The sequence below is a fragment of the Spermophilus citellus genome (genome assembly GCF_964194105.1).
Source record: "Spermophilus citellus genome assembly, chromosome: 8".
Classification (NCBI taxonomy): domain Eukaryota; kingdom Metazoa; phylum Chordata; class Mammalia; order Rodentia; family Sciuridae; genus Spermophilus; species Spermophilus citellus.
The window spans coordinates 152,452,025-152,467,554 of NC_138189.1; the positions used below are offsets into that span (position 1 = coordinate 152,452,025).

At 36.5% G+C, this 15,530-nt stretch overlaps 1 protein-coding gene across 6 annotated transcripts in view; it reads right to left on the reverse strand.

Annotated features, from left to right (window-relative positions):
• Positions 1–15,530, reverse strand: part of AFG2A (AFG2 AAA ATPase homolog A) — a 271,565-nt gene that overhangs the window by 174,020 nt on the left and 82,015 nt on the right. For 4 of the 6 annotated variants that reach the window (XM_081303101.1, XM_081303099.1, XM_081303103.1 and 1 more), the window contains 2 exons: positions 4,626–4,679; positions 2,909–2,988 (listed from right to left, as the gene is read on the reverse strand). In XM_081303101.1, the coding sequence (XP_081159227.1) occupies positions 2,909–2,988; positions 4,626–4,679 (134 nt within the window). The remainder of the gene's footprint in view (positions 1–2,908; positions 2,989–4,625; positions 4,680–15,530) is intronic. The other 2 variants (XM_081303100.1, XM_081303104.1) reach the window with 1 other exon arrangement.

The window sequence follows — 15,530 nt, forward strand, 5'->3', positions numbered from 1 at the left end:
AGGAGCCAAACACCGCAAGTCACATTATTTGGAAGTTAATTAAATAAACAAGATGGGCCTCTCCAACTATCAATCCTACAATTTATCCCTAATTCCAAACCTTTTCTAGTCTTCCTTGAAGTTTAACCACCACTAGGCAATCACTGTCAGGCTGATGAGGATGACTGGGGGTCCTGTGACTGGCTAGAAGGACCTGGACAAAGGAAGCTGTTTTAGGAATCTCCAAATTCATTAGTCTCATTTCCTCAATCAGTGGGGACTGGGCCAGCTATAACAACTCCCTAAAACCAGGTCAGCAGCCTACTTACTGCTTAGTTTGTTGTCCTCCCCACTATAACCTTGAAAAAGGTGAACAATGAAGCAAATTGCCAAATGTATAATGTCCTACACTTTGGATTAATGCAGGAACCTTATTTTTACCGTAAAATTTTACAGTACATAGTAAGCACTAAATAAATGTTACCTAGTACATTATTGGCCCAATATAATTCAGTCTTTCTCACCCCAGTGCCCATTCCCCATCATATTACCTATTTTCAAAGAGTAAGCTACTTTAGCAGCATTTTCAATTTTCCCAAATGTGGCAGAAGTCATTTAGCACTTTGCAAAGAAAATACCATGTTTCTTCCAGCTCATAATATAAAAAAGGACACAAAACAAAACAAAACTTCAAAACAACATAATTTAATTGAGTATACAGAAGGAGAGAAGTAAATATCAGGCTTATTTATTCTTCAAGTCCCAAAGAAACTATTAAATATGGCAGAAAAGAGGAGAAAATAGTGGATTTAATTAGACATGTTTATAAACATGAAATATACATCTTTATGAAAACCAAAGATTTCTAATGCTTGAGCAAAAAGTATGCCTATGCATACTGTAATCCTATGCATACCGTAATCCTATGCAGGCTGTAATCCACAGCTTCATGATTATCTTGCCCTCTCTTCAGAAAATTCAATGCTCAAAATAATTTAACTTAATATGCACAAGATTATAAAGACTAGCATACATTATAATTCTTTGGTCAATTTGTTAAATATCTTGAGTTTGAAAATTAAAAGCTTGATAAGAAGGAATGGTCTTATTTGCAATGTCACTTTGGGAACAGTCACTTGGGTTTAATATGAATGTTATCACAGAAAACAAAATAGCTATGAACGAATGAAATCAATGAGCATTCTGTGGCCAAATATAATGTAGAAATGTCTTGTTCATGAAATTTTTCTGTTTTACTACATCAAGAGTGTTCAAATTACATAATATTGGTGCAGTAATTTGAGAATTTTTTATTTCTGTTGTGTTTTCAATATCTAGAAATTGTGCTTAATTCAAATAGCCAAAAACAAAAAGTACATGCAGATCAAGCTTTTGTTTTAGTTTTCAAGTAATAACAGTCTAATTAGATAAAACATTTACTTCTAGCAATCATGGTGTATCACACAATTAGGAGAAACAATTGAAAATAGGAGGTCAGTTCTGAGATTCTTACAGTCATTAAAAAAACACAACCTAATACTCAATGCACACAAAGCAAAACCAGAACTCTATTTTGGACTCCTCAGCATTATATTGATTCATCAGCGCTATCTTTTTTTTTTTTTTAAATATCAAATATTATGTGGAGGTTTCGTTTGTTTTTTCTTGAGACAGCTGGCCTTTCACTCATGATCCTCCTGCCCTGTCTATTTCAGAAATGTTTCGTGAGTACACTCTGCTCCATAGTCTATCCCCTATCTGGCTTATATTTAACAACCTATCACACCCTGTTCCTTTTTAGGCTCCCAAACCAGATGGTTCTGATGTCACATAAGGGGCAGGACATACCATTTCAACAAACTTCCCTGGCTTCATTTTCCTCTCTTGTTGTTAAGATGAACTTGGGCTACTTGTGCCCTTTGTGTCATCTCAAACTTGCAAGTAATAAGAAAGGTGCAAGTACTTCTACTCCCTAATGATAGTTTCCTAGTGACAATGTATACACTAATCTGATAAGGTGTCATTTTAGGAAGTAAGTAGCCAAGCTTCTTATTAGACTGAATCCAAGGAGTTATAAATTGCTCTACCTTCACTGTGATTAATAAATTTTATAATCAATATATATATTAAGAAGTACAAAATACAGGAATTAATATTATCCAACATGGTATACTTGTAGTACATATTTCTTAAAGGACCTCTAAATATTTGTAAAGGAAAAAAGCCAGGTACACAGTTCTGATATATATACACACACACACACATAAATACACATCTGTTTGAAATGACATAATAATCAATACTTTTTGTTGCTGAGGCCCAGCAACAAAACTATTACAGGTGGAGCATCCCTAATGCAAAAATGTAAAATTTATAACTTTTTGCTCCAAATCGAAAGCTTTTTGAGCATCTTTTGGGGAAAGTTTAAGGAAACATACCATAATCTGAAAAACTGAAATCTCTTAACACTTTCTGGTTCCAAGCATTTTGGATAATTCAAGTTGTACTAATCTATATTTTATTCTATCTAATTATGTTTTAGAAACCAGTTTCATCTAGAGAACTCAAAAAAATATATAAATAACATTGTTTATTACAACTAGGTTCTATTATATCAAACAATTATGTTTAACCCAGTTTTGTTTACAACAAACTTAATTTTGCAAGGCAGTATATTAATGGGCCTCTATAGATAATAAACTGTACAATTTAACTCAAATACCCTAAATGTTTAGGGGAGGGGGGCCATGGTATAAGAAAATATTAAAAAACGATTACATGAAATAATTTAGTGGATAGAAAAGAAAAAAATACAGGGACTGAAAAATGTTTTTTTCTGGAAAAATTTACTGATAAAATTTAAGAAATGCTATTTGCTCCATATTGTAAATGCTAATATTTAATAGCAATTTTTAAAAGTATTTCTTACCTGCCCCTTTCAACTGCCAAGGCATCAAGTTCATCAAAGAAAATAATGGAAGGAGCCAACGCTCTTGCTTTTCGGAAAATCTGGTGGAAAGAGTACCACATTAGCCAGTATCAGAAAATTCTGTAGTTGTTTACTATTTGAAAACTACATTGAGAACAAAATCTATTATGTTCTAATCATCCAGCCCAATCACTTCATATACAGTCTAAAATAAATGTCCAGGACTTTATAGTGGATGTAAAAGTGACTTCTTTAATGGTGCTTATAGACAAGACTACCAACCTGCTAAAATCTCAGCTCAACCACTGAGAGAACCTGTGCAATCTTCAGCAGTTAATTACTTCTCTAAATCTCAATTTCCATATCTATAAAATGGAGATAATCTAAATGCTTACCTAGTACCTCAGAAGATAATTTTAAGAACTGGGAGGGAAAAAGACAAAAAGCATTTGGCACAATGCCTGGAATACAGTAAGAGCTCAATAACTGAAAGCTCTTGTTAACTACCACAAACACGTTCATTTAAATATACACAAACGCACACACACACACAATAATATGAGAAATCACCACAGATTTGCACATAAAATACTCACATACCTAAAAGCCTTACACCTTACTCATTTCTTTGAAGACTAGATGGGGAAATGATTGATGTTAAGCCAAGACAAGAAAAATGGCCAAGTTTTAGAGGAACACAGACTGGATGGAGGAGAAGCCAATCAAACAAACCAATCAGAGCCTAGCCAGAGAGCCACAGCAGTGCTGTGTGGAAAGACACCAGAAAGAAGGCAGCACAGGTACAAGGAAACCAAATGTATGCTGCCTATAACCCAGGCCCCAATTTTTGGATCACATGTAGTATTATCATAAAAATACATATGAATAAATATCACCTTTTCCATCCTGTCATTATCAATTAAGTTTTGCCCAATTAACATCATCTCCATTTTAAAGGGAAAAAAGTGACTTTTTTTTCCCCCTCATGATCAAGTATTCCAATTCCTGATCTCCAGGTACCCAGGTATTTCACAAATGAGGGCCTATTCTGTTGCTTTTTGTGTGTTCCTATCCTCATGTGGCTGCTGTGAGCACACAGTGTCCTGTGTGAGGCAGATCAAGCACTGATTATTAGCAAAGTCAAGACTTGTGGTCAAACTGCTGATTCCAAATGCCCTGACTGTGCACAAATTTACTAAGTTGTACAGCTTCCCCAATATGAAGGAGTAGCACCTCAGTCAGGACTGGCAACAAAGGCCTGCCTTCAGCACACAGGAGTGAAGAAAGAGGTGCTGTCTAAATCACCAGGAAGAGGCAAAATAAGCAGACAGTACACTGAAATTTTCATATACTAAGTTTATCCAATTTAAAGGTCCACCTTGTTTAGAAGATTTAAATCTCATGAGATCTTGTGTTCTCCTTTACACAGACCTGTCTTTTTAAAAAAATACAGAAATGCAGTTAGTTCTTAAAAACTATCTTTACGTGGTTAAAAATAAAGGTAATACCATGATATTAAATACATATGTATGATACTACAGACGAAACCAAAAATTACATTTTCAAATAAGATATATTTGCCTGAAGAAAAAGATATATCACTAGAATGTGGATTTGGAAATTTCAGAGTCTGTTACCCAAAACAAAATGGAAACCATATAAAACAGAAGTTGTAGATCTCCTGTGAAAAATGCCACTTATGGCCTCATCTTCTTACCTCTCTAACTGCTCTTTCAGATTCACCAACATACTTATTCATTAATTCAGGCCCCTGCATGAAAAGGAAACACAACCGTTCATTATCTTCATAAATGCAACCAGATACATTTCTTTTGATGATGGAGAAATAATATACACAAGAGGAAAAAGTAAATAAAAATCTGCTTTTAATTAAATTAGCTCTATTAGCATGATTATTTTCTCTGGGTATTTTTTCTAACTCAAAAATTAAAGTGGGGCTGGGGTTGTAGCTCAGTGGAGGAGCACATGCCTTCCATGCGTGAAGCCCTGGGTTCAATCCTCAGCACCATATAAAAATAAATAAATAAAGATATTGTGTCCATCTACAACTAAAAATAAATTAAAAAAAATTAAAGCCTTCGTATGTTTCTAAAGCCACGTATCAATACAAAGGAAAAGCTGTGTGACTAAACATTTTTTAACGCCTCGTTCATCATCTGTCTATCCATACATACATGTTTTTACAACTCAGCTGGCAAGAAGACAGAACAGTCTAGTCTGAAAGACCAATAAAAAGATAACATCCATGGATTCCCAGGCTAAACACTAGCTAATACTGAGTAGATCTATATATTAGTTTATTTCTAAATCCACTACATCAATAACCCTATCTGACAAGAAGCAAAACCTCAGGTGTATACTTCTTATGGATCTATGCTGAGCCTTGAAAAAGTAAGGAGATGGAATAGGAATCATGTAACCATGACACTGCCTTATAGTCTCTGGATGTTCTCAATATAACTATAGGGTTCTGTAGAACCAACATGCCCTTCTTAACACCAGTGTCCCAGCCAAAGAAGGTCTCTGCAATAGAACCAACTCTTAGGACCACCCACATTGTTAATCCTCAGAGTATCACCCTGTCCCTGTGAAAAGTCTCCAGTATCTAGTCTTTATTCACGGCCTGTGAATAAGGCCTGTCTGAATCGTCCTTCAAGTATGTATAACTCGGCACTCCATCCAATTGATGGGATTTCTAGCTCCTTCTTGTGTCCACGCATTTTAGGAGGGTACTATGGCTAAAAGGCATCGACCTCTAATAATAAAATTCTATCCATTTTTAATAATCAGTCTTCCAACAGGAGAGTCCCATGAAGGTAGCTGGTCTCCTAGTGATACAACACATACCACTGATTCAGAGTTCACTGACTTTTACATTATGCACAGACTGACACAAGTGAATAAAACTTATGCAGGTAAGGCTCTAGTAGAGGTGGAGCAAAGAGGCAGGGAGCCAGTAAAGCTACTTAAAATTTGAGGTAGGCAATGTCAAACATGAGTGCAGATTTTACCCTGTAAGCAATCAGAAGGGTTCCAGAGGAGTGAAGAGGTTATAGGTCTACTGCTGAAAGGTGACTCTGGCCACAATGTGAAGTAGACTCTGGACAGACACACAGGCCAGAAACTAAAACCAGTAATGAAGTGCTTAAAATATAAAGGTGTGAAACAATGAGGGGCAGGATTAAGGCAAAATGGTGAAATGGAAATGAGAAGATACCGACAAAGCCACTAAAAAGCTAGCAGAATTCAAAGATGTGAGAGAATAATGAAAAGAATAATTCAAAAATTCAACTTAAGAGCATTACTTTTGGTGTTCATGATAATGACTTAATCATGGAAAAGGGATCTTCAATATTTTCAGAGTAGCTAATCTCAAAAACATGTAGCTCTTTAAAAATACTTCATTTCAAAATAATTAAACTAAAACACGTTATAATCACTGTCATAAGTACTAATATTTACTATAAATTTACTATGTTCCATGAACTGTTTGAAGCACTTCATGTGTATTAACTAAGCTATGTAAAATGTCAAAGAAGCACTGATTTACAATGAGGACTTCAAAGTTGTAATTTAAAGATTCACACAGAACCAAATTTAGGGAAGATCACAATCAAGCACCCAGTATCTCAATCCCTTTGCTAAAAGTAACTGAAGTGACTGACATATAAAGGCACTAAATCAGTCACTCATTCATTCAACCAACATTCATTAAGTTCCTACAATGAGTTTATGGCTTAATTGAGGAGCTAAAGCAAGAAAAAAATCATAACAATAAAGAGAAGGCCATAAATGAAACAAAGATTCCTTTCTAGTAAAGGAATTAACCCTGAACAACAATGAGGTAATAACTGTGTTCAACATTTAGAATAGCTGAATCAATATGCTTCTACTATTGTCTCAGGCATTAATCAACAGTAACTTTGATACTTGTGTTCAAAGATGCAGGAGTGGGAGGGGGTAGCAAACAAAAGGCAGAATAATTCCAGAGTCTGAGAGAAAGCCTGGGGTATCTTAGCATCCAGTTAGACAAGGAGAAAGCTAATACACTAGAAGAGAAAAAATCTGAGTATAAGGGGCTGCTTTAAAAAAAAAAAAAAAGGCAAGTACAACAGCGTGCAGGAAGGGAAATTTTGGAATCATATGAGAAGTGGAATCGGAAAAGGAATTTCAGGTTCCAAGATTTCACAGAAAAAATTCCAAAGTTCAAACTGCCAATCAAAAGAGTAATCAGAATTTTGACAAGTAGAGAAGATATAATTCTTATTTGTCCAAGACAATTCATCCTTCACAAACACATTGAGATTCTAAGTACTTAATATCAAATCCCTATGCTCAGATGCAATGGAATCCTCCAGTGTTCACAACTTTCTAACAAGCTGTCATTCTTCCTGTGGAAATATACCATTTTTCCTTATAGAATCTTTTATGATTTCAACCAAGCTCAAAAGAACAAATCTGTTAAATCTTTTGAATGGCAATTTCACCAATTTTTTCAATTAGAAATATAAAGTACTATGGACTAATTTGTTTTAAACCAAACTTATGACCCAGCACTGTTATAAAAGGTCGTGGACAAAGGCACCAAGGCTCTGGGAAGGTCCCAAGGTAACTAGGACCGAAAGGACAAGAGGGCACCAAAGGAAGTGAGCAAGAGAAGCCCAACACACGGCACCACTTTCCCACCCAGGTGTTTCAAAATACACCTTTTGAAAGAAAATAAAGAGTACCTGGCACTCACAGAGTAGAGGAGCACCAAAGTCTAGAGTTCGGGGGCATCCAGGAGGAGGAATCTCAGTAAACATACTTTACTTTTCCAACTAGAATAGAGGAGAAATATGTCACCCTGGTTTGACTAAGGTGATGGGTCCCTACCCTAACTGCCTGTATAAACAAACAAAAAAATTATATCAGGAAGATCACAACATCATAGTTAATTAGTCCAGGAATAAAAGGAAATTATGAAGAAGCTTAACATCATACAAATACTCAGCCAACAACTTTTTATATACAATTATATTTTATACAAACTCCATCCAAATAATCAGTTATGCAATCCAGAAGTTATTTGGTGAAGCTAAAGAAACAGGAGACAGAGGTGGGTGTGAAAGGGCACTGGGGTTGGCAAAAGAAGGGAGTAGGAATCTGCTATGGTCTAAATGTTTGTGTCCTCTCAAAACCCATGTTAGAATTTAATCCCCGATGAGAGATTATGTGGAAATGATCCAGTCATGAGGGCACAGCCCTTATGAATGAGATCCGTACCTTTGTAAGAGAGGCCCCTGAGAGGGCTCTCCTTTCTTCCACTACATAAAGATACAGTAAAAAAGAGGACCATCTATGAACTAGGAAGAACCCTTATCAATGAATAAACCAGCACCTTTACCTTGGACTTCCTGAACTGCAGGAATCTCAGTAAACATACTTTTACAGAATTGTAAGAAATAAACTTGTTGCTCATAAGTCATCCCCAGCCTATGGTATTCCTCCCTAGCAGCCTAAAGAGACTGCAACAGACTCCAAGCCAGATGGCTAAGGAGTCCATGAACATTGCAGCACACTGCAGCTCCACCTGATAAAACATCAAGGGCTCCACCTGATAAAACATCAAAGGCTCCACCTGATAAAACATCAAGGAAGAGTGGCGGTGGCCAGGGTAGGGTGAGAAGGATGTCAAGGAAGGGCCACAAGGACAAGTAGAACAGGATGAGAACACACTTGTGAAAGGATGGCCTCCTGATGGGCCAAGAATCACATCCTGGGGAGAAGAGTCCAGCACAGGCTGCAAAGTCAGTGGGGTGAAGAGCAGTAAGAAAGGAGTCGGTGACAGCACCCTGACACCCGCAGAACCTAATAAGGGAAGGAGCACGTCCACAGAGAGAGAACAGGGACAGGCAGCAGATGTGATCTTATCCAGAAGGACTCACAGATAACAGCTGCCAAGTTTTCACTACTAAAGAGGTGAGCTGTACATAGAAAAAGGAAATCAGAAAGAATTTCATTGTAATGAAATGAAGTTGGAGACGGTACAAATTCAAGTTTATAATGTTCAAATAAATGAAAGGAAAAAATCTTGACCCACAGGCATAGAAATACTGGAGATGGGAAAAAAGGTTCAAATACAAGCATACCCAGAAATAACAGAGTGACAAAACAGCATACATGTCTTAAAACCACATATTATAAATTTTTCAAAAATAAAAATATTTAAATCATTAAGAATTAAAAGTCATAATACATGAAATGAAAAATGCACCAAATGAGCTCACAGCAAACATTACTGAAGAAGAGAAATACCAACAAATCTTAAGGCAGAACAACCACTCAAGCCAAAGCGCACACACAAAAAAATAGAGCACATGGCCTCCGGGATCTGTAACAGCACCACAACGTCTAAGATACCATAATTCAACATCCAGACAACAGTGAAAGGAGATAGGTTAAAAATATACATTTGGTTTATACACATACACACACACACACACACACACACACACAAAATATATATATTTGGGTTTTTAAAAACTGGACACAGTGGCACACATCTGTAATCCCAGTGGATTGGGAGGCTGAGGCAGGAAGATCATGAGTTCAAAGCCAGCTTCTGCAATTTAAGCAAGGCCCTAAGCAACTCAATGAGACCCTGTTTCTAAATAAAGCATTAAAAAGGGCTGGGAATGTGGCTCAGTGGTTAAGCACCCTTGGGTTCAATCCCTGGTACCAAAAAACAAAACAAACACAGATCCAAAACACCTCAATGAACCCCACTAAGTAAACCACAGCAAGTATGTAATGATTGCTAAAATCCAGTAATAAAGAGAACATTATAAATCAAAGGACATACGATATATGCTAATAAAGACTCTACTGACAAGGGAAGCCAATGACAATGGAATGAAAATGCAAAAGTGCTGTAAGAACAAAGAAAGCTGTCAAGCTAAAATGGTATATCCTGAAAAACTGAAGGTAAAGAAAGGAAAGACACCATCGGATAACCCAAGTGGGACCTGGGGCCAGAGCACCTCCACTACCAGGGGCTTCAGAGAAAGTTCCAAAGCCCGATGCGCACTTGTGACAAATGGAAATCCAAATCTATATAAAGAAATAAAGTGTCTTGGAAATAATCAACATGTGGGGAAATAAAGAGAAACCACCTTTTTTATTAATTTTTTTAAAAAATAATTGACTAAAATGAAAGTAATAACAACACATTGTAGAGTATAAGTCATGTGCAGAGGTAAAACATAGATGCATATAGCAAAGGAAAGAAACGTATGTTGATGTGTGAGAAACAGAAAGTCTGGTGGTCCATATTTAGCATTAAATGCAAAATTGGGATATAAGATCCAATCATAGCCACTTTAACTATAGCCCTTCCCTCTGCCTGCCCAACGTTAAAATTAGCTAATCACATAAATTTTAACCCCAAACTACTCCTATCAGAGCACAGGGCAGTGCTATATTAGGGACAAACCCCTCATTCTTTAACTGTTTGGACTGACTCCAGTATGATCCACAGGGCCTCTGGCCTGATGCAGAGGTTCCATGTTCTCGTTTACTAGAGCAATGACACCCATGTCGCCGTTTTCAGAGCTCTGTCTTGTTTGAGCTCATGGTTTTTGTGATGAATTCACATTGGATCCTGTGTACCTAAATTAATATTTTGTTCCAATCAGTTTTTCTCTAACTAGTTTTTAGCCCTCTGTTCTGCTCTGCCTGCTGTCTTTATTCAGAGCTCAGGTATTCAAGGAAAAGCTAAAAATCTTTTATCCTGTTGGTTTTTATATGTAATCGTACACACCAGTGTACTGTATGTTGTGTCTACATATGTGTTTTTGTCTATATATTGTTTACATGTTACCAAATTTGGCATATAGATAAATAAGAGCTCATAAAAAGGATCCAAATGCTTTTTTGTTCACATGACTTAAACCTTTCAGAAAGAGTTCAATTTAAATTGGTTCATTAGATAAAAGATGTCTTTTAAATTACTAACCCACACGTTTTTCTAGGTGGCCAATCAAGAAAACATTGGTTTTACAAAATATTTGAAGTACAATGTCTACTGCTTTTAAGGATATTTCTTGGGCAGGAAAACTGACTTAAACTGTTAATTACACTTGTCTGATACCCTGGTTTCCATGGATAATCTAAGTTTAAAAATGTGTAAATAAGTTTTAATATAAATAGAATTAATCTTCATAAATGTGTTAGAAAATACATCTAATTAATTTGCAAAGTTAAAATACTAAAACAGCCACTGCTAGATATGAATGCAAGTACTCTTGTTTTCTTGAATGTTGTAAGACAATACACTTGGGTCTATTAAATGTGTTTAAGTTTTTGGTAAATGAGAAAACAGACTCCTGTTTCTGGGTCTTCACTGAAAGCAAGGTTATTAAGACTTAAAAATCTAACAGGTATAATTCCATATACAAACAGTACAAAAGTTTCAGCTATTTTAAAGTTCTATGAAAAAGAAAAAAAAAACTCTACCTTATTAAAAAGGATTTGTTTAAATTCAGAAATTTAATTAGGATTGTTTCAGAATATAAAGTTAAGAAAGGGTCTAAAACTAGAATAGAGATATTAAAAAGTTATAAATATAAAAATATATTTTAATATGAAGATTTAGAAGGAATGGCAAAGTATATTCTTATGTTAAAGATGAAAGGCGACAAAACCAAGGATGTAAACAATTTGTAGAATATTTAAGTAAGCTGCAAAAGGATTGTAGAAGGTAAATTTTAAAAAATTCATGTATATGATTAAGTTGGATATAATCAGCACGAAGTTATTCACAAGCTTTTTTTTCTAAGGATAACCTTTAATATGCTAATTCTCTAGGTTTAAAAACAAGAGGGGCTCCTTAAAACATTGATCTACTCTTATCCATCAAAATATGTCTATTTCTGATCATCATCGACACTATTTTCTAAACTTATATAAGAGATTGAAAGTTATACTTTTGACTTTTGTCAGTGTTGCTAACATATGCAGACCTGTGATTATAGTTACCCTACACTATGGATTTAAATTTTTCTTTTAAAAGTTAAACTTAGTTAATATAAAGACATTAGTGTAATTTTAATACTAATAATTATGGTCTTTTTTTTTTTTTTGCTATATTAGATGTATTCATGTTCTCCAAGTATACAAGTCTTTTAAAATGTAAAGCTTAGGAGAGCACTTTACCAAGCTGGTGTTCTCCAAACTAAACTAATCTGCAGAGTTAGTCTCTTTCCGACTTATATAAAAATAACAAATTTAGCTGGGTATTTATTTATGTCATCTAATGTTTTATAATTGGATAAAAACAACTTGTCATCAATAAGTGATATATAAAAATTTTGTGTTACTCATACATTGGGATGGTAATTTAAATATATGTTTGAAAGGTAATCAGGAGAGCCTGATTTACTTAAAGGCTGACAATATGACATGGAAACATTGTGCTCCCTTTTCCACAGAAAGAAACTTAAAAGCTCTTTTAGCTTTTGTTTGATTTGTGTTTCAGATGTAATACTATATTATGTTAACTGATAGTCATACAGACTGGGAACCAATATATGAAAATTTTGTAAAATGATATTTAAGAGAAAAAGATCAACTTCAGAAATAAAACACTTTACTAAAATTAGTCAAGAGTCCCAACTCACCTGAGAACTTCATTTTGTATTTTCCTTGTAAAATGTTATAACTGTTACCTGTTAGTGTTTGCAGCAGCACTTCCTCTAACAGAACAAAGTGAGTTAACTTGAGATAACAAGCCATCACCTGTAGTACAGACAGGATATAATGCTTGGAACAGTGGTCTACTTTTCTTTGAAAATAGCCCTTACTGCTTTGCCATTGCAACTTATTTCTTTCTCTTCCTCTCTCCCTTCTCCCTAATCTTGAGGAAAATAAAATTACTTTTTGTTCCCCATCCTAGGCAGAATGATCTATCCTTGAGCACACACACACCACAGCAAGAAAGTAATTCAGCCTTGTGAGTGGCACCAGAAGATCTCAGAAACGACCATCTCCCTAAATTAACAAGTGAATTACAACTTCAGACAGAGAACATGTAGAATGTTTGATTCTCCCCATTGACAGAATCAGCCTCTGGGACAGGTGTTCCCTGAGTTTCTCCTTTGCTAGCAAAGCAAAATGAAACTTCTTTTCTCAAAACCATATCCTTGATATTGGATTGGCATGGGGGGCAAGAATCAAGCTTTCAGTAACAAGCTAACTTCCAGGAGTAATACTCCAATTAAATGGAAGGAGTAACACATTTAATAGACACTGAAGTTAAATTATACACATTGAATTATAGACACTGAAGTTAAAACCCAGGCAAAAGAGCAAAAGGATTAAGGAAAAAGCAGTCAATATTTTGGCCTTGTGCTCTAAGTGTGATGGTAGGAGCAAATGTGACTCCATTTTGTTTTATGACTTCATCCTGTAAAATAACCATGCCAAGTAGAAAGGTCAGGACTGGGGCAGGATGTTCTTTTCCTTTTGCTATAGAAACCTTTAAGAACACGGAACTACCTAATGGGGTATTGTTTCTGTAACTAGGTAATGGGGCTCTGTTTTTGTAACTGGGGTGACTGGGCTAACTGTGATTGGTTAGGGTTCCCGCTGCTTGACTGCACTGTCCCGCTTCTGTAATCTGGCTTGCTTGCATTGGCTGGACCCCTGAACATCCCTTTTATGGTTTTCAGGCTTATAAGAAGCACCCTTGAAATTGTTCGGGGCTGATCAGGGGAACAGCTTTATGTTCTGATCAGCCGCCACCTGTGTGCTTAAATAAAGGCTTGATTCGATTATACATGAGTGGTCTGGAAGTCAGTTTATGAAACCCCGGATGAAGCTTTAACTATAACATAAGGTCAGCTAGGATTCATCAAAGGATGGGACCTCTCCAAGGGCCCTGCAACTCTAGTGAGTCACCTGACCTCCCAATCAGGAGACCAAGAAGACCCCAGGGAACAGGAAGTCACATGTAGTCAGCAAGACCGTCACCCATCCTGGCAGATGGCACAATTGGTAGAGGAAAAGCTAAAGGAGCCAAGAAGCTTCTCAAAATTTCCTGACAAATCTCAGCTGACTTTTAACAACAGAGAGGAAAAGGGTCAATTTTGACCAACTTGTTCTTAAATACCTGGCAGGACAGTATAACCAAAACTATTTTTGGTTATATATGTTATACATGTGACTATACATTTAAAAGATAAAGACAATAGTTCTTTTAATATAACTTAAGATGTACATTTGTGTCAGTCCTCCTAAAAGTAAGTAAAACTAGTGAAAGGGTAATAAAATAGGTACTTGTTACTCTGTTTTTCTATATGCTTAACAAAACACTGTTGAAATCTTGTTCCCAGGATGTGCTGTCCCCAACTGTGAACTGTTTGCTAATCTTGTTCCCAGAATGTGCTGTCCCCAACGGCCAAACTGCAGGATGCACTCCCTCACTCGGTTGCAGGCAAACTGCCCACTCGCCCTGACCCGTCAATGAACTTCCCTCCCTGCCCTCTCCAAGGAAAGTATATAAGCTCTGCTTAAGCTGTTCTCAGGGCTCTCTCTCTTTGCTCTAGTGAGCTCTGAGCCCCAGCATGCTGGTCCCCAAATAAACCCTTTTGCTGTTGCATGAGGCAGTCTCTTGGTGGTCTCTTCCTCCGACGTTTCGCCGGTCCCTTACACTAGGAAGTTATAAAAGAAGGGTTTTGGGACAGAAGTGCCTTATAAAAACCACAAAAAGATCTCTCACAGTGACAAGTTTGTGCTGAGCCGAGTTGAGACCTATTTGTGTGTGTGCATGCATGTGTGTGGGTTCCTGATATGATTATTATGAGCTGCTGCTCAGACTCCCCTCTGAGTTTGCAATTCATCGCTTCCAGCCTGGCGACTTGATTTAATCGAGACCTGGGAAGAAGACAAGCTTCGGCAGAGCTGAAAAGGACCTCACCTATCGCTCCTGATCAGCGGGATGGCTATCCAAACTCCTTAAAAGGGGGGAACTCATTACTGTGAGTGGTTTCCACCTCAGAAAGTTAACAGGTGCAGGACGGATGGCAATACCAAGGGCAGAGGGACAAAAACGAAAATGAGACCAAAAGATATAAGGAGAAAAAGTGGGGACTTTTGAGAAATGGAAAGTCTGGTGGTCCATTATCAGAGAATAGTATTTAACCTTAAATGCAAAATTGGGATGTAAGATCCAATCGCAGCCATTTTAACTATAGTCTTTCTCTTTGTCCTCCCCAATTTTAAAGTCGTCCAATTGGGTAGACTATGACCCCGGCGTCTCCTCTTAGAGCAGGGTTGGTGTCGTATTAGAGATAAAAACAGGTGGAGCGTGTCCCAAGTGGGCTTGCCTTCCAGACTTTGTTCAGTAGCACACCCTTCTGCAAAAATAAAGTTTGCCTTGCTGAGTAATTTTTGAACACATGCCTGATTTCTTATGGCATCCCAATATTTCTAACAGATGTGAGAATCTTACACAATAAAGTGATAAGAGTATTGCTTGAAAATGCCTATGTATAAGTCCTTGAGCAGGAATTTTTTTAAAAAGTAAAACTAAGAGGCTTAGTTACTAAAATAACAAGGAAAA